The sequence below is a fragment of the Eucyclogobius newberryi genome, unplaced genomic scaffold, assembly GCF_026437365.1.
Source record: "Eucyclogobius newberryi isolate DKJ021-1_F unplaced genomic scaffold, fEucNew1.0.hap1 SCAF_10, whole genome shotgun sequence".
Lineage (NCBI taxonomy): Eukaryota > Metazoa > Chordata > Actinopteri > Gobiiformes > Gobiidae > Eucyclogobius > Eucyclogobius newberryi.
In genome coordinates this window covers 30,430,715-30,457,137 of record NW_027315724.1, presented here as the reverse complement: position 1 = coordinate 30,457,137, position 26,423 = coordinate 30,430,715, and the positions used below count along the sequence as shown (strand labels likewise).

Sequence of the window (26,423 nt, the reverse complement as noted above, 5' to 3'; positions counted from 1 at the left end):
ATTTTATTTAATGAAGATCCTAGCAAGGCAGGATAGTTATCTGTGATAAATGTTTACAAGGTTTTAACCCTTAAACCAACGAAGAAGAGAGAGCCTGTGATAGTGTTACAAACTCTCTAGTGCAGGGGTCCCCAACCACCGGGCTGGGACCCAAAACTGGGCTGCGGGCCATCTGCTACTAGGCCCCAGAGGAAAAAGTTTAAAATGTACTTTATTTTTGTTTTATTGCCTAATGCTATGTCCATGTGTGTTTTACAAATATATATAGAACTAAATAAAAATAACAAATTGTATTAAGACAATTACAAAATATTTAAAACAAGGGTTTGTACACATTTTACTCTTTTGTTACTGGCCCCACCCCCTTCAGTGCTCTCCCTGGGAAAGACAATCTGGTTGTATCGGTCCTTATGGGAGGCTGCTGCTCTAGTGGCTGAGTCATGGTACATAAAGACCTTTCAGCTACTCTGCCCTTGCGCTGGCTTAGCTCAGTGGTTACTTCCGATGCAATTTCTAATCAGGAATACACTCCATCCCTCCCCGGGCGCTGACCAGTGCTTTTGTTTCTTAAGTCAATAACATTGCTTAAAAAAGTGTATTGTGTTTAAAAGTGTAGCCTTGTTATGTTAATTTGTTTTATGCATTTTCTTTATGTTGGTTTTTGTTTTGTTTGGTTCCGTTTTTGTTAATTTTTTTACTGAAACATTTGAATATAAAAATCTGTATCACGTTGACAAAATTTATTTCAAGCATTAAATACAATACATGAGTACAAAGTGTCTCATGCTCATTTTATTTTCCACACATAGTTTATGCACTGTCCTGTGCACCAGTCTCCTCTTCTTTAGTTTCTATTTAATTCTGTGAAACAAGTTTGAATGAGATTTTAGATTGTATTTACTATAGTATATGTTTCAAAAATAGTTGTAGTTTCTATGTTTTCTTGAGTATATAATAAACTCTTACTTTAAACCAGTTTGTCCACTCTAATGTTTTGGGTTCATCTCCTCAGTTACTAAGTAGATTCACTTTAGGAAATACAGTTCTATGTGAATAATATTATTTTGAAGTAACAATAGTTTTACATGAATAACATTTTCCCATTGTTGTCGGTGTAATCCCTCATTCGTCCAGGCGTGTTCCATAGTAGAAAAAGCTTCAGTTGTAGTCATCTGGACTCAGTTTGAAAAATTAGACGTTTCGATTTTTCCCATTGTTGTTAACTTATTTATGATTCTAAAACAACAACATTTAATCTGTCCCTCTGATCCAATTAACTCATTAAGGATCACATTAGACGCTGAGTGTCTGAAACCACTGAACTGAACCCAACATTAGAGACGCGGCGTCAGTGTGTAGCTCTTTAAAAGATGCTCTTCAAAACAACGCGTCCAGCTGCCCTTCCCACAAACACGGCTAATGGATCTCTGCCTCCCACTGAAGCAACAGGAAAACAGAAGATCGAAAACGGTACAATTTCATTCTACACTTGTGAATTTGTAAATCGTGATTAAAGTATTTTTTTTTAGTTTAGAACGGTACTTACTTAAAATATAAGAAGAAAAGTTAATTTGTGTGTAATTTGTGATCTTTCATCAGTTCATCTGGCCAAATTCAGCCTTAAAACAGTGGATTATTAAAATGTACTTTGTGACACCGCTTCTTTGTCTACAAATTGGTAAGAATCACTTTTTGTTCCACATGTTGCTCTTGATTGTGTGTGTTTTGCCTGCTTGGCTGCTCGGGTGTTGAATGCAAAAGGAAGCGAATGGCACTTTGGTGGTTCCTGGCTGCTCTCTAACAAGCCCATCAGTCACCAGAACAAGGCGTAATCACATTTACAAGATCGACAGATACCACTGCTCGCCCGTAGTCTGGTCCTAATCCCCCAGTTTACCTTCAATAGATCTTTTTTCCTTTCATTTGGATGCAGTTGTTTGGAAATAAGATGTGATGGGACGGGCAGAAAATATGAATGACAATTGAATCATAATTTATTTGAATGGTCACAATTAGCAAATGGCCGAATATATTTAAGTGACATTGTGTTCTTGGAGAAAAAAACTTTAAAAAAAAATGTTAAAGGTTAGACCTCCACAGACTTGTTCTCTGTCCAGAAATCCATGTGATTCTTGTATTAGTTTAGTCAATAAATCAATAAATCAATAAATCAATCAATCATCACTTTGAGCACCCGATGCAGAAAAAAACATGACATAATAACTGTAAAGATCTCAGTGCAGCATAACAGAAGGACTGGTCAGTAGATCGTGTGTTTGAGGAGAGTAAAAGCCTTTGGGACAAAAGTCTATGCTACTGTTTTCAAATGTTAATGGAAGTAATAATACAAATGAGTTTAGCCTCAGTGTTATTATAAGCTTAAAACACAAATCTAATCACAAATACAACACCTAAATCTGGAGTTCTAGGACAAAACATGGGCGTGTACTTGAATGGCTTATAATTTATTTGATCAGTTTTGGTCCTTTTTTCCTTTTGTCTTGTCACTTTTAACACATCCTGGGCCTATGTAGTATCTATGAATGTATCTATGAATCTGCTCTTTGATCATCTATGAGCTCCTTCAGGTCAATCCAACTACTAATTTATGCAATAGTCCTTATTTGTGGGTTCGGGTTTACATCCAAAAATCTTCATACATCCGACTCTATCTGGACTTTTATCTTCAAAAGTCATGTAAAAAGAGCACTGATGCACTCATTCCTAATCCCTGCATTTCCACTTGTCTCTTCCACATAATAGAACATACAATAGACAATGTTACACATGACAAAACGTTTAAAATAATGTGTGTTACAGTGTTGTCCTTGGCCGCTAAACAAGGGAATTTTGGCATCTTCAGAGCTTGCACAATAAATGACACTTTAAGGTAAGGTGTCGGTAATATCCATCTTGAATGAAAAGTACTCGTGGTAAGTGCTCGCGTACTGTGTCTAAAGTTGAACTGTTTGGTTTGATTCAAGGTTAGAGTGCTCGTACGCGCCCTGCCCCGGCTCTCCTCCTTACACCTGCCACATCAGCAGCTCAGACGTGGCTCCACCGCGCTCTACCACGATGTGCAACTGGACAATCCCCCACCACAAAATCCACTATGTCAATACAACCACTCACTTCAACTGCACCCTGACACACAAAAACAGAGTGGAGACTCAGAATATTACCGTAGACTACAGCATCGAGATAGGAAAACGTTTGTATGCTGTTACTCACAAAGTGGTTCTTTTTGGTCAATGGTACAAGATTTAGATCAGTCATTTGTTTTGATTGTTGTGTTTTGTATTTGGCTTTGAGTTTATTCCATTGTTCAAAGCTGTTTAAGACCTCCAGAGTTATGTTCACAAGTTTGAGAACCATTAAATAGGCTGCATTTTGTTTAGTAGCTCTATAATAATGCTCTTTTCCCCTCCAGACCGCACCAGACCTTGCCTGAAAGGAGCAGGTTCGATGCAGCAGCCAGTCCTCACCTGTCTGTGGCCTTCTGTGATCTGGATGTGGATTGTCCTGGTTAAAGGAAATTAGGCACAACATGTTTTTAGTTATACTTTATTTATATAGCCAAATCTACACCATTGACTGATCTACTGAAATTGTGTCTGATTTTAAACATAAACTATATACATCTAAAGTGTTGATAAAGTGGATGAATCTAAGTCTGTGGGCGTTTATCTTAGGCACAAGAGTATTTTAGAAATTATGTAAGTAAAAGTTTGCTTCATAAGCCAGATAACAACAACAATAAAGCTATGGATTGGAAAGAGTCTTTGACTGTTGCTGAAAAGGGGAATTTACCTGAAGTGTCTCGACGCTGGTTTACGTTACTTCGACTGCTTCTTGGATCATTTAAAATATCTCAGAGGACAAATGTCAGCTCTCCACGGGACCGACCCTCTCAAAGTCGGAGCATGGACTACATAGCCTATGGAGCCCCTTGACAACAAAGTTTGAGAGAGCATTAAGTTTAATTACAGACTCGATAAGTCTACTTTTAGAGCACTTATTCAATAACTAAATAAATAATATGTCTAAGCTGTGTTGTTACTATCACAATGTAAACTCCAAGACCTATTCAACCTGCTATAAACAATAGACAACTTACATATGTAAATAATCCTAGTTCATTTCTGGTTTGTCCGCTGATGATCTGTCATGCGTCTGAATCATGGATCTATTAGGTCTGAATCGCAAAATCGCGCATGCGTGGTCTGAGCAGATTGAGTAGATTTGCTCAAATAAATCTAGGCCTATACAGACGGAAGTAACATTTATCTTTGGACTTGTGTATGTGTTTATTCGTGTTTGAATGGCTTAAACGTGTAGACTGACCCATAATGCAATACATCCATGTTCCACTTCCGCGCACGCGCACTCCGCCCCCGCCGTTGCACTGTTGACAAACCTCGGGGGAGGGACCACTGCGGCGTAAGTAGACCTTTGTTATGACTGAATAATGACTGAATAGTGACATTTGAACAGCTAATTTGCGTGTCGGCACGTTGTGTGTTGTTTAAAGCACCTGGCCTGTATTTGTAGAGCATTAGGATTGAGAGTAAAACGATAAACATCTGTAAAACCCGCTGTGGTCGAATCTAAAAGAAAGACAGTGAAGCTGGTGACAATGAGCAGACACACTTCCGGTAGAGCCTGTAATGCGCCCTGGAAATGTGATTTATGGACTGATTTTGTTAAGCTATAAGTAGACTCATCGAAATATTTGTGTGTAACAGATACATTTAATGACCCGATGACACATGGTGCGTGTTTATTACATCTATAAGAGGAATATTATTGAAACGTTTCCGGTTTAGTCGCTTCGTTCTTCAGAAAACTTCACAGCGTTAGCAAACAAATTCATCTTTTATATTTTATGCTCCCGGGCCATGTTTTAAAAACTCAAGTCCCGTCTGAAACACATCTTTTCTGCTGTAAAGAGAAAACTATTACTGGGGTTGTTAATATTAAATTAATCTTTCAGTCTGGCTTCTGGAGCGAGTCGGCCTCCTCGAGCACGACAGAGATGAAGAGGTGAGTGTTCATGCTCAATAGTTGGACTGTGCTGATCAGTACGAGCAGTCCGCCCTGTGTGTTTCTCCGCCTGTGCAACGTGTTTGTGCCATCGTGTGATTGTGAGTTTGGAGGAATGTTTTAATGTTTAATTTGATCTTCTAACGTGCAGCCAACAGAAAAGCCCCGAGCAGCCAGATGGAAGCGTCACAGTGAACGAGGAAGGTAAACAAAACCTACTCATTTATAGATTACATTGATTTGCTATTTAGTTATAGATTGTGACTATTTATAGATTAAGGCTATCAGTACTGATATAAATGTGTATAAGTCCTTCCTTGAACCAGGTTTGGGGCTTTATATTTCATCTTTAGGCTCAGTGGCCACTGCTGAAGACCCTGCAGCGATTGCCACAATTCAATCTGCTGCTACGTTCACAGATCAACCCATTAAATATCTCTTCAAAACAGAGGGTGCTGGTGGACAGGTAAGATCATATATATATATATATATATATATATATATATAATTTTTTTTTTATTTTTTTTTATTTAACCAATGAAGTCCCATTGAGATTACGGCTGGTAATCTCTTTTTCAAAGAGGTCCTGATCAAGGCAGCAGCACAGCTCATTCACAACCAACACACATTTAGACAATCACAAATGTAGTCAGTATCAGAGAGTTCATACTATCTTAGTGAAGAATGACTGTGTTGCTTTTGCAGGTGACATACAGGGTGATCCAGGTGTCAGATGGCCAGTTGGAGGCTCAGACTGATGGAGCAGCAGCCGTTAGCCTGGTGGCTGGTTTCCCCGCCACGTCACAGACAGTTACACAGGTCAAATCAAATCAAATCAATTTATTTTTGTAAGGCCCAAAATCACAACAACAGTTGCCTCTGAGGGCCACAGGGAGAAATGAATGAGAGGTGAGAGCCAGCATCGTGCTCACAGATGCAGCTCCCGGAGGCGCCTTAAGGAACACCTTTGGACAGAAGTCATTCTTCCACCAGGCTCTGGAAAGGTGTCCCCCTCTGTTTGAGGACAATTAGCTCTAATGTCCACTTTACAAAGGCATATAATTTTTTCTTGGCTGAAGGCTACACTTGTGTCACCGACTGTGAACTGTTTGAGTGTGTGGGTATTGTAGTGTTTGTGGTTGCCTGCTCTTGTTGTGAATGTTGTTGTTTTTTGTCCTTTGCTACTGATCAGGAACCTGCTGAAAAACATTTTTTAACTGAGTCAGGCCTAATTAATGTTTTTATTCATCATCAGGCACCTCACACACATTTCTCCCTGTTTTCCCCACAATGGATAATAGTGTGTATATTTGCCACTTTTGTGTTGAGATTGAATGGCTACACTAAGGTTATAAAAGGGACACGAGCCAACTTTAATTGGGTAGATGGTATTTATTTTTAAATATTTAAATTATCTATCTACAATCTTATCAATCTACAAATGCTGGGACATGATCTTTCTTTTAATGACCTTAGTCTGCTTGGAGCCAATATCCTTTGCTCTCAAGTTGAAATTAGAAACATTTTTGCACATAACAGAGTTCTAGAGACCAAAAATACACAAATAGTAATTGTTCAATGTGGGGCATCAGTTTGAAATGCAAATCTGCATATTAACAACAGAAATGAGTCTCAGTGACCTTCTCATTTAAACTCTATACATGCCTCTATAATGTCATGTCATATGAAACGCAGCTATGTTAAAGTCTCATTGTGGACTCACACTTTGTCTCTAGGCTGTTTTCTCTCAGTCTGAGGGATTGGATGGCGATGGCAGTGCTGAAACACAGTACACTTATTACCCAGCAACCATTGCTGATGCCACCACGGGCACCATGGTAACCACCGTACAGACCGCTGACACTTTGTTAGGCCAACCCACACCAACCGGTACGCGTTGCCTCTTCAACTGAACTGACTTTAATCGTGAAGATGTGAAGTCAGCTCCTTTGTTTTACAGGGCAGCTGTATGTAATGATGTCACCACAGGAGGTTTTGACGGGGGCCAACCCCAGATCAATCGCACCACGCACCCAACCGTACTTGGCGTAATTTACTGTTTAATTAATGGTGAAATGTATTATGGTTTACCATGACTAACAAACAAACTCTTCTTTGTGTTGCAGAAAACAAGATGCTCCTCGGGGTTCCAGAGATGACAAGCGGCGAGCTCAGCACAATGAGGGTCAGTCTTCACCAAAGGAAAAACTTTAGTCAAATATAAATACAGGTTAAATAGTGTGTATTTTGTTAATTTAAAAAAAACATTCTCAAACAGTTGAGCGTCGACGCAGAGACAAGATCAACAACTGGATTGTGCAGCTTTCTAAGACTATTCCAGACTGTAACGTGGACTACACCAAAACTGGACAGGTTAGTCTCTGTTCATATTTAACCATATCTAAGTTTTTAAAAAAGGACACATTCTCTTCTGTTCAGAGTAAAGGAGGCATCTTGTCAAAAGCCTGTGAGTATATCAAAGAGCTCAGGCAAAGCAACCTAAAACTCGGAGAAGACATAAGCACTCTAGATCGTCTACAGATCGACAATCAGCTCCTAAGACAAGAGGTAGGTCTGCTTTAAGGTTTTAAAACACTTGTAACTGTATATATTTGTTTCTCTTCATAATGACCACTATTTAAATAGGTTCCCATATGTTGGCCTGTCACAATAATACATAATTAAAGTAAAGGAAATTATACACGATAATATAGAAACTAATTTATGCCACTGACATGAAAACCCTGAAGCAGAATTATCCCCCAAAAAAGAAATAGCAGAAATAAATAGCAGAATGAAACACTTTAGTAGGTAGTTTGTATCTATAATGAGTCATGCAAGATATTTTTTATTATAACAGTTTATAGCTTAAATTGTGTCATAGTGCAGGAAAACAACTAAAAGCCCTCCACTAGCACAAATGAGAAGCACCCACAATAAACATTGACCCCAAAATGATTGTTCCCTCTATCATTTATTGAACAATATAGTAATTAATGTGAAAGGGCAACCCATACAACAATGGTACTGTATAAATAATCTAGTTTTAGAGAACAAAGTACCCATACAAACGACCATATGCTTTGTTGTAGAAAAAGCTTCAGTTGTAGTCATCTGGACTCAGTTTGAAAAAATAGACGTTTCGACTCTCATCCAAGAGTCATTGTCAAGTCCAGATGACTACAACTGAAGCTTTTTCTACTATGGAACACGCCTGGACGAATGAGGGATTACACCGACACATATGCTTTGTTGTCTGTTTCGCAGGTGGAAGACTGGAAGTCCAAGAATCAGATCCTGAGAAACCTCCTGCGACAGAACGGCATTGTGGGTTCGTCTAGCACAGACCCCCAGTGAGAGGACAGTTGCCAACGTGTATTTTAGAAACAATGGGCCAAAAGAGTACTTGAAACACGTATATACTAACAGTACTTGTGTGCATGGAAAAAAGGTCAAGCAATTCAACTATAAATTTATACTTTGTTGTTCTTATTAATGATTTTTGGGAGTTGTAAGCATTGAAATTGAAATTCAGCCACCGCATGTAGTAAAGAGAAGTAGTCTGAGGTTGGGCAGCTCATGCAGTTAGAATTCATATCCAGTCTTGTAAGCTCACCACGCAAAACACATCGCCGTGCTTCTTGTCTCTAATCATTGTCATTTTTATAACTTTTCATAACTGACATTGCTTTCTATATGGCTTTGACAAGCTCCTGTTACATTTTAATGTTTTACTTTTTAATGTTCACAATGCCTCGGTGGGGACAGAAAATACATTGCAACAATGTAACTATTTAAAATGAAGCTAAAATGGGTGGTAACCGAGAATGACTTTGTATGTATGTCTTTTATTAAATATCGATAATATCAACTCACTTTCTCTTAATAAAATGTAATATTGTTAAAGACTGAATGCACTCTAGTGGGGTCTACAATTGTCACACTCCCAGATGGGGAACAGGAGGGGTGGCAGATCATGGGTCAAATGCAGGGTACTAATTTCCCTTCAGGCACCATAAAATGTATTTTTTTTTTACATATATATACATTTATACGTATATACATATATACGTATATATATATATATATATATATATATATATATATATATATATATATATGTATATGTGGTACATGAGGGGTGACAGATACTTTTATATATGGGGTACAAGAGGGGTGACAGATACTTTTATATATGGGGTACAAGAGGGGTGACAGATACTTTTATATATGGAGTACAAGAGGGGTGGCAGATACTTTTATATATGGGGTACAAGAGGGGTGGCAGATACTTTTATATATGGGGTACAAGAGGGGTGACAGATACTTTTATATATGGAGTACAAGAGGGGTGGCAGATACTTTTATATATGGGGTACAAGAGGGGTGGCAGATACTTTTATATATGGGGTACAAGAGGGGTGACAGATACTTTTATATATGGAGTACAAGAGGGGTGGCAGATACTTTTATATATGGGGTACAAGAGGGGTGACAGATACTTTTATATATGGAGTACAAGAGGGGTGGCAGATACTTTTATATATGGAGTACAAGAGGGGTGGCAGATACTTTTATATATGGGGTACAAGAGGGGTGACAGATACTTTTATATATGGAGTACAAGAGGGGTGGCAGATACTTTTATATATGGGGGACAGCAGAGGTGGCAGATACTTTTATGTGAAATATTCAAAGGGTAAATTCGCAATTATATTGTTTCTATAACTGACTGGACGAGGCCTAATCAGGCCCTCCAAAAGAGCTTATATAAAATTGTCTTATTTAACGTTTTAGACCTGGTTTAATTCTGGGTTAGTTTTTGTGTCGGTCCTGGTTTAGTCCTAGATAATCCTGGGATAGTCCTGGTTTAGAGCAATGTTGTTAAAGCTTTTTGTACTAATTTTGTTCAAATAAAAATATATAAGGCGTGAAAAATTTGGCCCTCAAAAATATATATGTTGCATAGCCTGGACTAGACTCTACTACTGTAGTTCAACAAAAACCCAGAGTCCTTTTCTGTAAAATTCCTCTTCAAATAATGTAGAGGAAAAATGCTTATACTTTAAATCACTGGATGAGAATAATCTATTTTTTGTAGAATGAGAGCAAAATAATAAAACACTGGACAGCGCCCGGGGTTCGATCCCGCGGAGGGACAGAGTTCCAAATGCTTAGAAAGTCGAAGTAACCACTGAGCTAAGCCAGTGCGGAAGAATACCGTGACTAAAGAGCTTTATATCTTTGAAAAGATTAAACATACAAAAAACACAAGTATGTCGCTAAGTGTTTGACTGCGACATGACTATTATTGACTCAAAACCAACATTTGGAGCAACTACTAAGCTAAAAAGCAACTTTTTTCATGTTTTAGACAATTGTACCTTTAGTAAAAGCAGCAACAGGTGAACTGTGCTCAACCAGAGCGGAAGCAGCCTAAAACGTAAATACACTGAACTTCACGTGGGCACTTCAGAGTCAGTCAGTTAAGAATTGTTAACCCTCCTCAATTAGGATTGTTATTTATTTTTGGTCACAGTTTTTCTATTCATCAATTAATATTAATCTGAAGATTAAATGATCAACATAGACTGACTTTATCGATTCTTAGTGACCAACTATTAACGCTTACATTTTAATCTGAAGGCTCAGACCGGAAGTATTTAATCAAGACTCAAGACGAGAACATTTTCAGTTCAGTTTCTATAACTGACTGGACGAGGCCTATTCAGGCCCTCCAAAAGAACTTGTTTAAAAATTGTCTTATTTAACTTTTGGGCCTGGTTTAATTCTGGGTTAGTTTTTGTGTCGGTCCTGGTTTAGTCCTAGATAATCCTGGCATAGTCCTGGTTTAGAGCAATGTTGTTAAAGCTTTTTGTACTAATTTTTTTCAAATAAAAAATATGTAAGGCGTGAAAAATTTGGCCCTCAAAAATATATATATTGCATAGCCTGGACTAGACTCTAAAACTTACTGTAGTTCAACAAAAACCCAGAGTCATTTTCTGCACAATTCCTCTTCAAATAATGCAGAGGAAAAATGCTTATACCTTAAATCACGGGATGAGAATAATATTTTTTTGTAGAATGGGAGCAAAATAATAAAACACTGGACAGCGCCCGGGGTTCGATCCCGCGGAGGGACTGAGTTTTTCATTGGTAGTGAAAATCGGAAGTAACCACTGAGCTAAGCCAGTGCGGAAGAATACGGTGACTAAAGAGCGTTATATCTTTGAAAAGATTAAACATACGAAACACAAGTATGTCGCTAAGTGTTTGACTGCGACATGACTATTATTGAATCAAAACCAACATTTGGAGCAACTACTAAGCTAAAAAGCAAGTAGCCTAAAACGTAAATACACTGAACTTCACGTGGGCACTTCAGAGTCAGTCAGTTAAGAATTGTTAACCCTCCTCAATTAGGATTTTGTTATATATTTTTTGGTCACAGTTTGTTATTATCTTTATGGGAGTGTCTACTAGTGCCATTATTATACCTGGGCAAAACCTTCTTATGTAGACTATGCTAGGTCTGAGTACGGCGATCAAATGAGCCTGTTTAAAATGGTTGGATATGGAAATCGTGGATCTATTCATCATTTAATATTAATCTGAAGGTAAAGTGACCGACCAATCGATTCTTGGTGACCAACCATCAAACGTTCACATTTTACTCTGAAGGCTCAGACCGGAAGTATTTCATCAAGACTCAAGAACATTTTCAGTTTTAACGTTCTCAGTTGCAGAATTCTGACCGATTCACAACTGTTTATGAGCTTAAAGGGCATATTTAGGTGCCATGATTTGCATTCTGTTGGTGGCTGGACACGGCACGGTTTTAGAGACACAAATCAAGGTGAGTTCGAAAACGCTGCAAGTATCGTAAGTGCAAAGTTCTGTAACGATGGCAACGGTACCGCACACGTCACCCGCGGTAGGTTGTTAGTTTGCGAACTGTACGCGCGCTGTGTGTCGGATTTTGTAGCCTTTACGTCTCATTCCCGGACAGTAACACTCATTATTTGCACAAAAACACCGACAACTGCAACGACGTGCCGTAAAAACACAGTCTCCTCCAGGGTAAATATAAGCCCAGCAGAAGCAGGTCACAGTTCATTTCATTGTCGCTGCATTGTGTGCACTGCCTGCGCCACACGATTGAAAGACTGGTTTTAAAAGTGAATGTTATTTGTCCTCCAAACACGAACAAGTTACTATAAGAAACTACTGAATGACTGACACGTGGTTACAGATGTTTTGGATGAGCAGATGTATTGAGTTCAACTAAATACACACTGATAAAACAGATTAATTATTGGGTTATCTAATTATTCCAGTCATATGTTGCTGTTGTTGATGTTTTACTTGCTGCAAATGTACTTTATAGTGTACCCAGGAAATGCAGCATTCATGACATAGGCTAATGTTATAACTGTCTGTCTTTTGTTTTCTTCTCAGAATGATGACACAGGTTTGTACAGCCACCTGGCAGGAGTGCCCAAGGCCTTACTGCCCGGGATCGGAGGGAGAAAGATCCTTGACTTCTGGTGGGAAGCTGTCAACATGTGGGTATCTGGAGAAAGTGTCTAACCACAAGTGATTAGGATATTCAAGATGTTGTGTCTCTGCTGTGGCATTTGCTCTCCCCTTATAGTCTTTTCAATGCATTTGTACAACCACAATGTGAAAAGTAGGTTGGATATTGATCTCTTGGTTACTGCTCTCATCGCTGGATATTCTCATGGTTTCATCTTTTATATATATATGGTTGATTGTAACGTAAAAGGAAAGAAAAGATGAGGAAAGTTGTTGTAGACCATGTGCAAGCTATTTGTTACAGTCGCAAGTTTATTTTCCCTTCACATATGTTTATTTTCACATGATCATTATTTTAGTCTTAAAATCTTTAGTCTTATTTTAGTTAAATATAGTGGGATTATTGATTTCTTTCCCCTCTCCGTAGGCGCCAGCTATTTACTGAGGTCTACCTTGTTACGAATGCAGACAAGTAAGTACAGAAACATAGTCTCTGCTTATAAAAGTGTTATACATCTACGTCTACTTGGTCCTATTTAGATACAAGCATTACGAGCGCTGGGCCACTGCTAACGACTTCCCTGTAGAAAATGTCATAAACGATGGCAGTACGACTCTAGAGGACCGTCTCGGCGCAGTGGCCGATCTGGAGCTCGCCATACGCAGCCGAAAACTGCAGGATGACATCATGGTGGTAAGAGCAGCCTGTCTGTGTCACCGAATTCTACACGAATGGGGGCAAGAACAGGATTCAAGAATATTATTATCATGATGCAACAAACGCATATTGATATTTTACACATTTGAGCTATACAACACCAAATCTGCGCCTTCATTTTCTTTTCTACCGCTCATCTCGCCTAAACATAAATGCGTCCACACGAAACCCAACAATTGGTTTCATAGTGTAGTGAAATTGCCATCTCTTTATTTCGTTTATTTATTTATTTTTTAAAGGTTTTTTTTGGCCCGTAGGCTTTATTAAACGGGAAATGAGGATGAGAACGGCACCGACATCCATCAAATTGTCAGAGCCTTAAGCAGAGATTTGCATGTTGTTCTGGCATTTTATTTTAACGCACCAGTGGAAAGCACTTTGGCTCAGTTGTTGCTGTTGTAAAGTGCTATACAAGTAAAGTTTGATTGATGGACTTTCTTTTTGGTCATGGTTGCAGATTGCAGGAGACATGCTGTGTGCAGATCAAAACTTTGACATTGCTCAAGTAATCCGCTTCTTCAAATCGAAGGTAAGTCTCAAATTTGAAGCATTTAGCGTTTAGTTGCACATGTTGTTGTCCTTAATTCATTTTCAATGGTTTATGTACTTTTTAGTCTTTATTTGTCATGGGCCGTTCCTAGTTCCTTGTCGTTTCTGGTCTTGCGTCTTAGCACATGTCAGATAATTGTACCTTTTATTATAGAAGACTGGATATGATTGCCACATTTATCAGAATCAGAATCAGAGAAAGGTTTATTGTCTGTGAATTTAATCAACATTCACAAACTAGGAACTTTCTTCGGTGATAAGGTGCAACATGAAACAACAATATAATAGCATAAATAATTGTAATGGTAATAAGAGGCATGAATGACACAATTGATAACTAACAATAGATTACTAATTAAGATAAAAATAAAAACATACTAAATACTTTGACTGAATATATACACACCATTTAAATTTTAGACACTATGAATAGTATAAAGGCTTTGGCAAAATATTGAGTTGATTTCCATGTACAATACCCTCTCTGTTTATTAGAGCTGGGTTTCGATTCAAATTTCAAGAATCGATTCGATTCCGATTTTTACATTTCAAAATCGATTTTTTTCCCAGATTTCTCAGATCCCATCCGATTCGCTCCAATTTCCGATTTGATCCGATTTCCGATTCGATCTGGGGGTTAATGTTAATTAAAATTGAAAAATGTATTTGAACCGTTTCTTTCACTTCATGACTGTGTAGAGAAGCAACATATTAAAACTAGTATTATATCAATATTAAACAGCAAATCTTACAAGTATTGGTAGTTACTGATGGAAGACTGATGAAAAGGTTAAGGGTCAATCTACCTTCAAGAAAGATAATCCAGGAGTCCTGAATTATCTTTCTTGAAGGTAGATTGAAGTTCACTGAGGGAAATGTAGAAAAGAATAAAAAAATAAATAAATAAAAAAATCGATCTTTGGACGTACGAATCGATAATCGGTCATTAATATTATTTCAACCCAGCTCTACTGTTTATGTAGTTTTTAGTCTTTATTTGTCATGGGCAGTTCCTCGTTCCTTGTCGTTTCTGGTCTTGGGTCTTGGCATAGATAAAATAATTGTACCTTTTTATTAGAGCAGATTATATATATATCTACATTTATGATTTGTATAAAGACTTTGGCAAAATAATGAGTTGATTTCCATGTACAATACCCCTCTCTGTTTATGTGCTGTGTAGCCTGGAGAGCTGATGATCTACTATGAGCTGGAGGAGGGCGAGAAAAGCAGCTCGAGGGGCATTGTGGAGGTCTGTTCCGACACCAATAAGTGAGTTAAACATTCGTCGAACAGACTTTTTTTGAAGAACATAAGGCGTTTTCTTTATTGCCGTATTGTTTTTGTCCACTTGAGAATAACGCGTTTCTTGGAGAAGCCTGCGGAGGGACTGACCGCGTCTCGACTGGCCAGTGTGGTGTTTTACTGCCTCCAGAAAGACGTGCTCTCGTACCTGTCTGACTTCCTCGGTCTGCAACCTCAGGCCATAAACAGGACTTTTGGACAGTTCTGGGTGTGTAGACTTCCCCAGTAAATGTATAAGTCTCTTCTTGTTATGAAAAACTGGAGCTTAACCAAATAGGGAAGGCAAAAATCAACCTTTTTGTAGCAATTCTCTTGTCAATTTGTTGTTCTGTTTTGCAGGAGTGGCTTATAAATGAGAAGAAACGAGATGTATTTGGGATGAAGCTGCCGACGGGTTTTCAGCTGATTGGACAAGTGGTCAGTTATGCATTTTCCACGTTTGTCATGTTATTAAGGTTTCACGAAGCATTAGTAGAAGACAAACCTCATTCAAGTGGTTTTATTCTGGAGAAACACTGGTGAAGAATATACCGCTCTGAGGGTTACGAGGAGTAAAGGAAAGCGAAACGTGTTGATGTCCAAACCTGTTCTGCATCACTTCTTTTTGAAACACTTAATAGCTTTAGCTTCTCTTGAACTAAATCTCTTTTCTCGTTATTATAAATACTCAGGGGTTGTCAGACTACACCAAATGGCTGACACACTACTCCACACAGCAACAAGACAATCCAGCCAAGCCGATCACGTTCAGGTCATATGCAAGGTGAGTGTCTGCAATTATATTTCACTATTGCAACAGGCAAATAAGTAGACGATATGCCTTTTAGGGTCGGATTAATGGGGAATCCTTCAGACGGCTTCAATGGGAAAACGATTGCGATGACCATTTCTAATTTCTGGGCCGAGGTCACGTTGACAGAGAGCCAGACTTTGGTAAGAAAAGACTCTCATTATTGTCAAAAGTACTTGTTCTGTAGCGACATTAAGGGTTGTGCTGTTCTAGGTGTTGGTTCCTCACCCTCTCAATGACCCCACTGAGTTTGGCAGTTTACAAGATCTCTTCTGCATCAGCCGGAAAGAAGGGCAAGTGAACACAACATCACACTGACACTGAACTCATGAATTCAAATGCCCGTCAAATACTACATTTGTTCTTGCAATATTTGTAACAGCTATCTAGGAGGTCTGAGGCTTCTTCAGGCCACTTGTAAGAAGTTTTATCAATTTTGCTCCAAACAGGGGTGAGTTTGTTTTCACAGACTTTTGAGTTTAAACTGAACAAACACATGTATTATAGTCTGTGTTATTTCTACAGCATTGCTTTAACAAAACAGAACTTTACCTTGAAGTACGATACAAATATTCCTCGTCAAGTGGTGAGTGATCAATAGTCACCAACAGTAAATAACAAACCCTAATGTTTCAATCCAAATGCAATTGTTTTTTGTGTGTATTTTAAGGGTCTTGCAGGAAGCAGGTACATATCTTGTTATGTGCTGTAATTGAGGAGGTAACTTTATACTTAACATAAATGTGTCTACTTCCAAATCAGTGCCATTGTGTCGGCTACTCTCAAGTGTCTTATGAAGTTCTACAACATTACAGATGACGTAAGTGTCCCGTGTGCAAGAGACACATTCAAAATTGCATTTCTTCTGTGATATTGTATGGACAAACCATGATGACAAAAGTTCCCTTTAAACCTGATGTTATTCTGTAGGATTTGCCAAAACCAATCAGAGCCAATTTCATCCTGAATGTAGAGACAGATGAGCTCTTCATCACAGCTGGTCTTCAGGACAGAGTTGTACAGGTATTCTCCATGTTAATGTTCATACATGTTTTACATTTTCACCTATGACTTAAATAAGACATTAGTAACTCGGAAAGGATTGTAGTCATTGGAGCATGGGATAACTTTCTGGTCATGATAATTATTGTTTTGAGTTCAGGTTTTAATGTCATTGTCACTTATACTTTCTCCTGGTAAATGTTTTACTTTACTTTATCAATCTGCCATATCCCAGCCTCTCAAACCTTTAGTCTTTTTGTGCTTTACTTAGTCCTGTTATTGTTTTGGCAGGTCTATGAAGGTTTGGTCTACATGGATTTCAGCAAGAAGCTCATGGATGAAATTGGCTATGGTAATAACTAGACTACACTACAATATAATACAATATTTTTATGTAAATAGTTCCTTGTTCCTCTGTCTAAATACATTTGAATACTTCTTTTTAGGTAACTATGTTTGTATGGGCATGAAGGAACTTCCCCAGTTCTGGTTGGCTTACCTCAGTGACCCCAGTGACTCTGGACGCATCCACAGCAACATCCGACAGCGCTGGCTCAGTGGTAAACAAATTCAAACTAAGAAATATAATATGTCAACCTGAAATGAGACGGGTGTAATGATTGGTAATGTTAGTACAAGCTTGTCTTGTGAAGAAGCAAGAGTATCATCCAAATCCACTGTATTTATATAGGACATTTAAAAACATGCATTTTCCAGAGATAGAAAAATAATAAATAAAAAAAAAGAAAAAAAGGAATGAATGCTTGATATAACAATTTAAAACAGTAACATGAAAGTCCATTCAAAGATTTAAAAACAAACAATAAAATCAAAGTCTAAATCTAACAAAACCCTGTGCATAAAGGCTAAACTCTTGAGTATTGTGCTCGCTGCAGAATTTTGGACTAAGTGTAAGTGGAAAGTGCGTCATGGGTGACTGAAGCCAGAAAAAACTACAGCCTTCCACTAGTCTAAACAACAAGAGTAAAAAGGCAGTAGAGTGGTCTGAGCGAAATAAGAAATAAGAGTGCACAAATGTATTTAATAATTTAAAATAGCAAAAGGGTTTACTTTGGATAAAGTTGCCTATGATAAAATCCAGTTTTGAGTTGTTTGTCATGTTTTTTTCAGGGAACTCTCTCCTTCTCCAGGACACTAGACACTGGTCATAGTAAGAGTGAGTCATAGAAGCTTATGTTTCTGCTGCTGATTTAGGGTCAGCACATGGCTCATATGGAGACTGATTAAAGAAGCGTTATTTAGCCCACAATGGGGAGATTCCAGTGTTGCAATGCACAAGACATGACATGATTGGTTAAGAGGCTCACGTCCTGTTAAAGAGTCATTGATAGACTGGTGAAAGCAGAGGCAGGAGGTAATAGTCTTCCAGGGCGAGATAACAGTTTTAATAACTCGGTCGTGTACTATTTTTGTGTGTTTTAAGGGGAGTCTCTGGTTGTTGAAGCAATGATGGCTTTTGCTGATCTGACGGATCAAGCAAGGTTGGTCAAAGCAACAATAAACATTAAACAAAATATTAGATCTTAATTTTTAAACGTTCATAATGTGCTCAAGGAATGCGCTAGAAACCAAAGACTGGAGTCACTTGGCTCAGTTAATGGATCAAAACTTTGAGCTAAGAAGGTAAATACTCCCTTAATCCCATAAGACATTTAGTTATGGATGTTTGAAGTAACAATACCAATCAATACCAACAGGACTGTGTACACCGATGGCTGTCTGGGTCCTGGAAATCTCAAAATGGTGGAGTTAGCGCGCCAGGTAAATATGAATATGTTTGCTCTGGTCAGAAGTAATGTCTGTTTCTGCATTGAACATTTGTGGATGTGTTGCAGTTTGGTTCTGCAGTGAAGTTACCAGGTAGTGGAGGAGCTGTGGTCGGACTGTGTTTGGACCAAGCAAAACTGGTAAGGATTTATTTCAATGAATGAAATGCTTGATTTGGATGCAACACAATCAAGCATATGCTGCACCTGATTTTTCTATTTATTTCACGATTTTCATATTCAAGAGGAACCGGTTTTATTTGTGCACGTTTGTCTAATGCACTGCCTTTATGTGCCACTAGATGGAGATGAGACAAGCTTTTCAGGAAGCTGGCTGTGTCTTCTGTGTCATCTCACCCTACAATCCTTCTGCCTGCACCAGCCAGCTCTGAACATTCACATAATCATCTGCATATGGTCCACAGCATTTCAATGATGTTATAATGATACTAGGAGCAAGGTAGTGATTCAATTGGATTATTAAAAAATATTATGTTTTTAAAGTTTCTTACAACAATCAAGATTATTTCAATGTAAAAGGAATATCAATGTTCAACAATTAATCAATCATTTGAAGCTATGTACCTGTTGGCCAAACATTTCATATTATGTTTAACTGTATTGATTCTTTACTTAATACTTTGCGAATAAGACCAAGATCATGCAAGACTGAATATAACTTTGGAAACGTATAATTATGTGTACAATTTGTAATATATATTATCATGTAATTGTAAATATTTTAAATCAATGTCATAAATCATATTTTATACAGAATTACATGTTTTCATTTGTCAATCGGATAATTCAGATTTAAAAGAAAGGTGCTAATATAGAATATATGAATAGAAAACGTTCTCTGCAGTAGGGCTGCACGATATTTGAAGTTATGTGTACTGCAATATCAATGTTATTGCAATATTTGAACATACGTTTTGATGGATTGATTTCATTTTATTTTAATTTTAAAAACATTACATTTCTGTCAGACCTTGGTGTTAGTTTGCGATATAGCTTATCTAGTTGAGTAGATGGTGATTACTGTAGTAGTTAGTGTATATACACTGCAGCCCTTGTACATTTACACACGTAATATACTGAAAAAATCCACCACACTGTCTTACTATTATTATTATATTATTAAAACAAGAAAATTGGCTTCTATTAGTTCGATTTTTCAATAAGCTATACGAACAAACATATTTATAATTACTTGTCTGTTTATGTGGTTATTTTTTTATGTTTTACCATGCACTCTTTAGGTTTTTTCGAACATGTGATTTTCAAACTACAAATGGCAAACAAACTAAAACAAAATATTATTATCATTATATTATTACATTATTATGATCAAAAGTTGGGCACCGCAGCGTTGAGCCTCGCGTGCGCTCGTCAGTTACGCCCCTGTCCCACTGTCAACATCCAGGGCGCATCTGTAATTGGCTGTCCGCTCCAGAGGCGGGGCGGGGCGGCGGGGCGGCGGGACTCTGCGTGCCCCGTGCCGCGCTGCTCTCCGCTCGGCTGCGCTCTGCCGAGGACACCGCCGCTACTGCCGCAGCCGCTCTCGCATCCCTCTCCGCTCCCGTCCACTCGCGCGTTCCCGGAGGACACCCATGGACTAACCAGAGGGCAGTGGACGGCGTTGGACAATGGCGGCCAAAGAGGACATTTACAGCAAAATTCTCCCCCGCAGGCTCCGGCAGAATCGCCTCGGTTCGGTCAAATGTGGCTCCAACCTGGACGTGCTGCTGTCCATGGGCTTCCCCAGACCGCGGGCGTGAGTACCGGGGCCGGGGCTTGCTGTGGGTGTCGCTGGGTGTCAGAGGTCGCCCCGGGGGGAGACCTACAGGCGGGGGGGGGGGGCGCACACTACCTGTTTGTGGGGGGGTTTATAACGGGCGGGGTTTATAACGGGCGGCATCACTCGCGCACCGCCGCCGGGTCCGAGGGGTCCGTAAAGTGCGCGTGTTTTCCCCGCAACACACGGGCCATACATGACAGGCAAGTTATTTATCACAGAGGAAACGGACGAGGTACAGCCGGATAATGAGCATAACATTTACTATTTGTCTTCAGGTTTAGACTCTCATTGAATATATTTTAAACTACAGATGTGTGTGGGCTGAGTGTTACTATTGCGATTAGATTTGAGGTGTTTTAAACGTAGGATTCTGTTCAAAGTGCACGTTTTGAGCTCATCCAGGATCGTAGTTAAGACAAAAGACTGACATGTTTGTAGAGGTCTAAACTGCAGTGAGTAAAAAGGGATTTTTGGCAATATGCTGATGGATTTATAGGGTACAAACCATTCAAATAGCAATGTCAATTTGTTTTGAAAATGTCTTCATACAATAGGTTTCATAGATTTAGTTTCATGGATTACATTTGTGGCACTTAATTACAACTGAGAAGGTTTGATGAAGTTGCACAGAGGTCAATCTTTCTTTATTTTTTTCTGACTCAACCACAACTTCCTTTTATCTATGCCACATGTCAGTTTTTCTCTCAAATATAGTTCAAGATACTGTTTGTGTGAATGAATAACATGTTTGTCTCTAGGACCAGCCATTTAGCTTAATCATAGGCTACTCAGACCTTCCATGGGAGAGAAAAGACACACTTTATTTGGAGGAATTATTTCGGTAGAATACTTTCTGACTAGATTTGATAAAACATTGTGTCTACATACACTTGTTTAGCCTGCAAATTAATTGAAGTTGCTTAAAATTGTACTTTAAAAGTCGCCAGGAAGCCACTTTGGAGTCTCAAAGTCCTTGGTTTCATGTCAGGCTTCAATAATTGGTTATTTTTGTACTCATTTAACCAGGAGACTCAGGGCAGTCTTGGCCCCAGAATGTTTACTGGGAGGGAAACTGCAGCACCTGAAGGAAACCTACATGGCAGACACAGAGAGAACATGCAAATTCCACAAAGTCCTTGATCCGGGACTCAAACTCAAGCCCCTCTTGTTGTGATGCAGATGTGCTTGACTATAATATGCCACAGCACTACCCGTATTTATTTAGCAACAAATGCATCAAATTCTTCTGTCTTTTTAGCTCCTTCCAAGGGCGTTCTGTTATGCTTCGGACCGCCCCATTTTGGTCGCCAACAATCTTCACTTGAGTAATCTTCTTGTACACTTACAGTAGTGATTTTGATCGCAAATGCGTTCATTGTCTGGTATTGGTTTACAGTAGGTTCATTGGATCATTATTGCACCATGTGTCCTCATAGAAAGCAACAGAAAGCCTTGTGTAAAAGGCTGGTGCCGTTTGTGAATGAAGGGACTGTGTGTGATTTGGACTGAGTTTTGGGTCCACATCTGTGAAGCCACTGGCCCACAGTAAACACAACACGGGTTTGCCGGGGGAGCAGGTTATACACCGAGGTAAACACACTCGGGCTGACTTCCTGGCATCGCACACTTTTGATCCCGCATGAGAGTTTCCACTGCATACTCAAAGGCGTTGCCCATGAAATCGAGGTCAAATTCAGGACTAATTAACACAACAAACCAACAGATTTGTGCATTTGTTTAAAAAAACGAATAAAAAACTCAACAAAGTCTAAAAACGTATGAATTAACCTGACTTTTTGTAAATTCGTGTGCATTTTCTCACTGTTATTGTCATGGATTTGGCAGATTCTGCTGTTTTGTGATTATGTACGTGATTTTTTTCCACTGTTTAGTTTTACAAGGCTACTGATTTGTCACATTATTGCTTCAAGACGAGCGCGCAAGGGGAAAATGGCTTCTTACTCTTTCCTCTCAGCTTGTCAGTTTTTGTTGGTCACTGCACTACGGAGAATAATTTTCTCCTATAAACGCGGCTGTGGAGACGCTGAGTAATCCGACTAGCACCTGAAGTATGGATTGACAAATCGGCAGCGCACAATGTATTGAACTGGATAAATCTTTCTTTTTTATCTTTTAATTCAAATGCCCCAGGGCTTTTTGTAAATGTAAATATTATATAAGTCGGATTGCAGCCTAGAAAACCAGTTGATTTTGAAGTGCATTGATCAGTTTTTGAACTATTTTAGTTTACAGTTCATGATGCTGTATGTATTTTCCAGGAAGTGTGAGCTGTTCTACATCTAAACAGCATTTTCATAGAATTACGCCAATTTGGCCTAAAAGGTGTTGTTTAAAGGCGAGATGTCTCCATGGAGATGTCATTACTTTGCCCGGAATGTTCAGTACAGTAGGGCACTAAACATATTTAACTCCACGAGGAAAAGCAGGTGACGCCAGACCAAGTTACAAGTCAGATCTGTGGAGAGAATAAATGTGAAGATATTTTTATAATAAAAACATGTGTAAATGTAATACTACTTCTACTACTACTACTACTACTACTACTTCTACTACTACTACTACTACTACTGGTACTGGTACTGCTGCTGCTGCTGCTGCTGCTGCTGTTGCTGTTGCTGCTGCTTATGATGATGATGATGATGATGATGATAGTAATAATGATAGTAATACGATAGTAATAACGATAGCATAACAATAGTAATAACGATAGCAATAACAATGGTAATAATAACAGTAATAATAGTAGTAATAATAGTAGTAATAACAATAATCAAGTTTTATGCCATACTGTGAAATATTCCAGACAAACCATAAACTTCTCCATTAAGAAACGCAGAAAGTTTCATAATAGTGCACCTTTAAATCACTTTAGACCTTTTAAAAATGCTTTTGAGTACCTTTACTTTGGCTTCTCATGTTTTAGAAAAAAAGAAAACAAATTAGGCCTACTTCATGTCACTGACTTTTCCCATTCTAGGAACTGACCTCTGGGGTCCACCTACTGGCTGCAGCGGGAATTACATACAAGAGCGAAACAAACGCTAGCTTGCCTCCAATATGCTAACGTAAACACACAGTTGTAACGATCGTGATTTAACGGCAGAATTTCTCAGCAAGTGATCTTTGAGTTTGAAGTTGCTTTATTTACATGGCACTATTGTTCACATGTTATCCCACAGTCTGCGTCTTCATATTTTAGTTCTCAGCTTGATTTCCTGTTTGTGTTTTATCAGACCAGCTGTGGTGACCTCACGGAGACGAGCTTGTTATTCCGAGCCACTTTCGGCTTTTAGGCTTTTACCGGCGAAGTTTATTTTTGCCCCGCTCGTAGTATTTATAGTCCAGGGGAAATCTTGTGTTCTCGCTCAGACATCTGTCAAACACGAGGCGAGGAGCCGTGTCGGAGGAAACCCCTGTTTGATGAATAAACCGTCCTGTAGGCAGTAGGCCGCGCGCTCCCCCGAGGCCGAGGCAGTCTCCTTTACTTCCCCGGCTTTTACCTCTTTTATGTCATTACCGCCGCTAAAGGGGTTGACCCACTAAATTCCCCCGTCCCGTTGCAGGTGTCCTGGTTTTCCCCGCTCTGAAAGGATTACGCGTGTGTATTAAGATTACATTTGTTATAAGCTTGCGGGAGTTGGGTTGGAGAGGTTTTCCTGCGACATTGATTTAAATTGAGTAAGATAATGCGGCGGACGGAGCGCTGACATGTCCGTGTCAGCGAGCGATCAATAAGGCCCATAACATAATATCGAACTGTGAGAGAGATTATGCAACCGGCCATTTCCAAGGGTTATGTAAAGATTTGGTGTATGTGGTGGTTGAATAACACATAATAAAACATCCAATGGGGCGAAAAGCAGTTTGTCAACAAACTAAATATGTATTGCGTAGTGCTGCCAAACGAGCAAAAATAAAGCGGTTATCAACTTAAAATGTTCAGGACTTTTGTAGTTCACTTTACAATCTTTTCAAAAATGTTTATGCTTAAACCACAGCAAATGAATTAAATTACATCAATCAAAACAATAGGGTTCTCAAAAGTATCGGAAATTAGATACAGATCAAAACTAGTATAGAAACTAGATACATAAAAAAAAAAAAAATCACAATAACATGAGAAACATGTACCTTTCCTGGACAGTTTTAAAATTATATTGAGCTTTATTAGAACTACAATAAGACCACGATGTTTATTAATTAGGAAAGTACTATTATTTTGTGCTGAACGTGTTGAAAACCTTGAGAATTGAGTATATTGATCCTGACAACACTAATTTGTTGACGCAGTTACGCTAGAATGACAAAACGGCGTCAGAATATCGTCCAAATAAATATTCAACCTAACTTTTTTCCTCGTGGCAGAGCAAGCAGCCATTTGTAAAGAAAATGTAGACAACGGCATGCTTTCTGCACTGTAACACGGACCATTTTTACCAATCGCTTAATAATATAATAATAACAATAGCTTTTATTGTAGCACTTTTCTTAACGGTGTTACAAAGTGCTTTACATACAAACACAGAGCAAAAATAAGTACAAAACTGAATGATTATTGCTGTGCTACTGTACAAACCTTTCTATAGAAGTGTCTTTTTAATGTTGAAAGTGCCCACAGAGTCAGCAGTTCCTACATATTTGACCGTAACTTTATTTAGAAATGATCGTGTGAGCTTTTTTATCTTTAGTTTACATTTGTTATGGCCAAATACACGGGTAAACGCTGGTGAGTTACACGTCTTTAAAAGCTGTAGTTACAAAATCAGCAATTTGTATTCTGTTTTAACGTTGGTTTTAAAAGAAGAGACGGACTCCACCGTGTGTCTTTTTCGCTGATCAATAGTTGCCATATCCATCACATCTGAAACAGGAAATGACTGAGGGTCTGCGCATCGACAACAGGTTAAATCACTCACCAAACCCAATCGATCTCACGTTATTGTTCTCCCTGTAGAAGACGAGCTGCTTCCTGCGTGTCACAACGTGCAACTCACTCTGTAACGAACAGTCACGGCCCTGTCATTTTTAATGTAACGATCAATCGCGCAGCAAACACGCCGAGTCACGCTGCAGCTGCATCAATTTGGTGAGACTTTCCCCCCAAATCAAACGTCTATAAAACTATAAGGCTCAATCATGGTCAATTTCTTTGTGATTTTATTGCGAAGGAAGAGACTCGAAACCAATTTTTATACCATGAGAATCATTTTTTGTAAACAACATCATGTATTTTTCAGCACAATATAATAATGGTTTCTTTACTTTTAACTTGTGGTTCTGATAAATATCAATATCACTCTAAAAAATACTCAGAAGAGGTCCAACTTTGACTTATTTCTGTATCTATTTCTCTATCAACACCCAATCAATTTTCTGTCAACTCTCAATGGGGCTGAACAATCAAAGTATTGCATACAAATGAACTCAGATATATGTTTTAAAAGGAGGCCATGTAGAATTTGAGTTTGAAATTTCATAAACCTTACCTATCTGTGACCCTAGATACGAGGCAAATCCTATCAAATAAAGCTCTGATAACAATTGTAATGTTGATTTGATCCCAATCTTACACAGACATTGGACACGAAGGCCAAGCTGTTGTTTTGATTGTTGTACCTTTTTAAACCAGTAAAAGTGACAGCTCCATACATGTCCCACATATGAGAGTAGAAGTTTAAACTACAAGTTCATCTGTTTTTCATGCGTGATACGGCCCCATGGAGACGCGGCGACATTTTGTTGTTTGCAGAGAACATTGCATTTGATTGTAGTTAATCTTACAAGAAAACCCACAACTGTTTTATCACTTTGACCTCTTCAGTATTGGCACAAAGCTATATTTACAGTTTTGTTTCTTTAGACTGTAAC

The 26,423-nt window shown here is 38.7% G+C and overlaps 3 protein-coding genes and 1 long non-coding RNA gene across 8 annotated transcripts in view; all 4 read left to right on the top strand.

Moving 5' to 3' along the window:
- The first annotated feature begins 1,398 nt into the window (after positions 1-1,398).
- LOC140371575 (uncharacterized) lies at positions 1,399-2,879 on the top strand. The gene is made up of 3 exons (XR_011928478.1): positions 1,399-1,470; positions 1,600-1,678; positions 2,821-2,879. It is a non-coding gene; the product is annotated as an uncharacterized lncRNA (long non-coding RNA).
- Positions 2,880-4,381: 1,502 nt separating this feature from the next.
- Positions 4,382-8,949, top strand: usf1 (upstream transcription factor 1). 4 transcript variants are annotated; one of them, XM_072454580.1, is made up of 11 exons: positions 4,382-4,440; positions 4,994-5,043; positions 5,195-5,247; positions 5,397-5,509; positions 5,749-5,862; positions 6,780-6,933; positions 7,004-7,082; positions 7,170-7,228; positions 7,322-7,416; positions 7,483-7,611; positions 8,311-8,949. In XM_072454580.1, the coding sequence occupies exons 2-11, from the start codon at positions 5,036-5,038 to the stop codon at positions 8,398-8,400; spliced, it is 894 nt and encodes a 297-aa protein (XP_072310681.1). In that variant the 5' UTR covers positions 4,382-4,440; positions 4,994-5,035; the 3' UTR covers positions 8,401-8,949. The 4 variants fall into 4 exon arrangements, with proteins under 4 accessions (XP_072310681.1, XP_072310663.1, XP_072310672.1 ...); XM_072454562.1 differs by having other exon boundaries at positions 7,004-7,091; XM_072454571.1 differs by having other exon boundaries at positions 5,463-5,509; positions 7,004-7,091; positions 7,322-7,611.
- A 2,795-nt stretch (positions 8,950-11,744) lies between these two features.
- gkup (glucuronokinase with putative uridyl pyrophosphorylase) lies at positions 11,745-19,274 on the top strand. Its single transcript, XM_072454540.1, has 23 exons — positions 11,745-11,902; positions 12,505-12,611; positions 13,010-13,054; positions 13,123-13,276; positions 13,758-13,829; positions 15,033-15,121; positions 15,206-15,362; positions 15,494-15,571; positions 15,826-15,917; positions 15,982-16,087; positions 16,158-16,237; positions 16,327-16,395; positions 16,470-16,530; positions 16,615-16,631; positions 16,707-16,764; positions 16,875-16,967; positions 17,238-17,298; positions 17,393-17,506; positions 18,391-18,448; positions 18,522-18,590; positions 18,665-18,728; positions 18,803-18,874; positions 19,036-19,274. The coding sequence occupies exons 1-23, from the start codon at positions 11,846-11,848 to the stop codon at positions 19,123-19,125; spliced, it is 1,863 nt and encodes a 620-aa protein (XP_072310641.1). The 5' UTR covers positions 11,745-11,845; the 3' UTR covers positions 19,126-19,274.
- A 1,032-nt stretch (positions 19,275-20,306) lies between these two features.
- The window catches only part of ubash3bb (ubiquitin associated and SH3 domain containing Bb), a 41,026-nt gene continuing 34,909 nt past the window's right edge, over positions 20,307-26,423 (top strand). For both annotated transcript variants that reach the window (XM_072454528.1, XM_072454518.1), the window contains exon 1: positions 20,307-20,510. In XM_072454528.1, the coding sequence (XP_072310629.1) occupies positions 20,383-20,510 (128 nt within the window). In that variant the 5' untranslated portion in view covers positions 20,307-20,382. The remainder of the gene's footprint in view (positions 20,511-26,423) is intronic.

Coding starts and splice junctions, on each gene's coding strand:
- usf1 (XM_072454554.1), top strand. Junction 5,248..5,396: donor CGTCACAGTGAACGAGGAAG/GTAAACAAAACC, acceptor TTTCATCTTTAG/GCTCAGTGGCCACTGCTGAA. Junction 7,092..7,169: donor CGCACCCAACCGTACTTGGC/GTAATTTACTGT, acceptor TTTGTGTTGCAG/AAAACAAGATGCTCCTCGGG.
- gkup (XM_072454540.1), top strand. CDS start 11,846: ATGATTTGCATTCTGTTGGTGGCTGGACACGGCACGGTTTTAGAGACA. Junction 15,572..15,825: donor TTCAGCTGATTGGACAAGTG/GTCAGTTATGCA, acceptor ATAAATACTCAG/GGGTTGTCAGACTACACCAA. Junction 17,299..17,392: donor CATGGATGAAATTGGCTATG/GTAATAACTAGA, acceptor ACTTCTTTTTAG/GTAACTATGTTTGTATGGGC.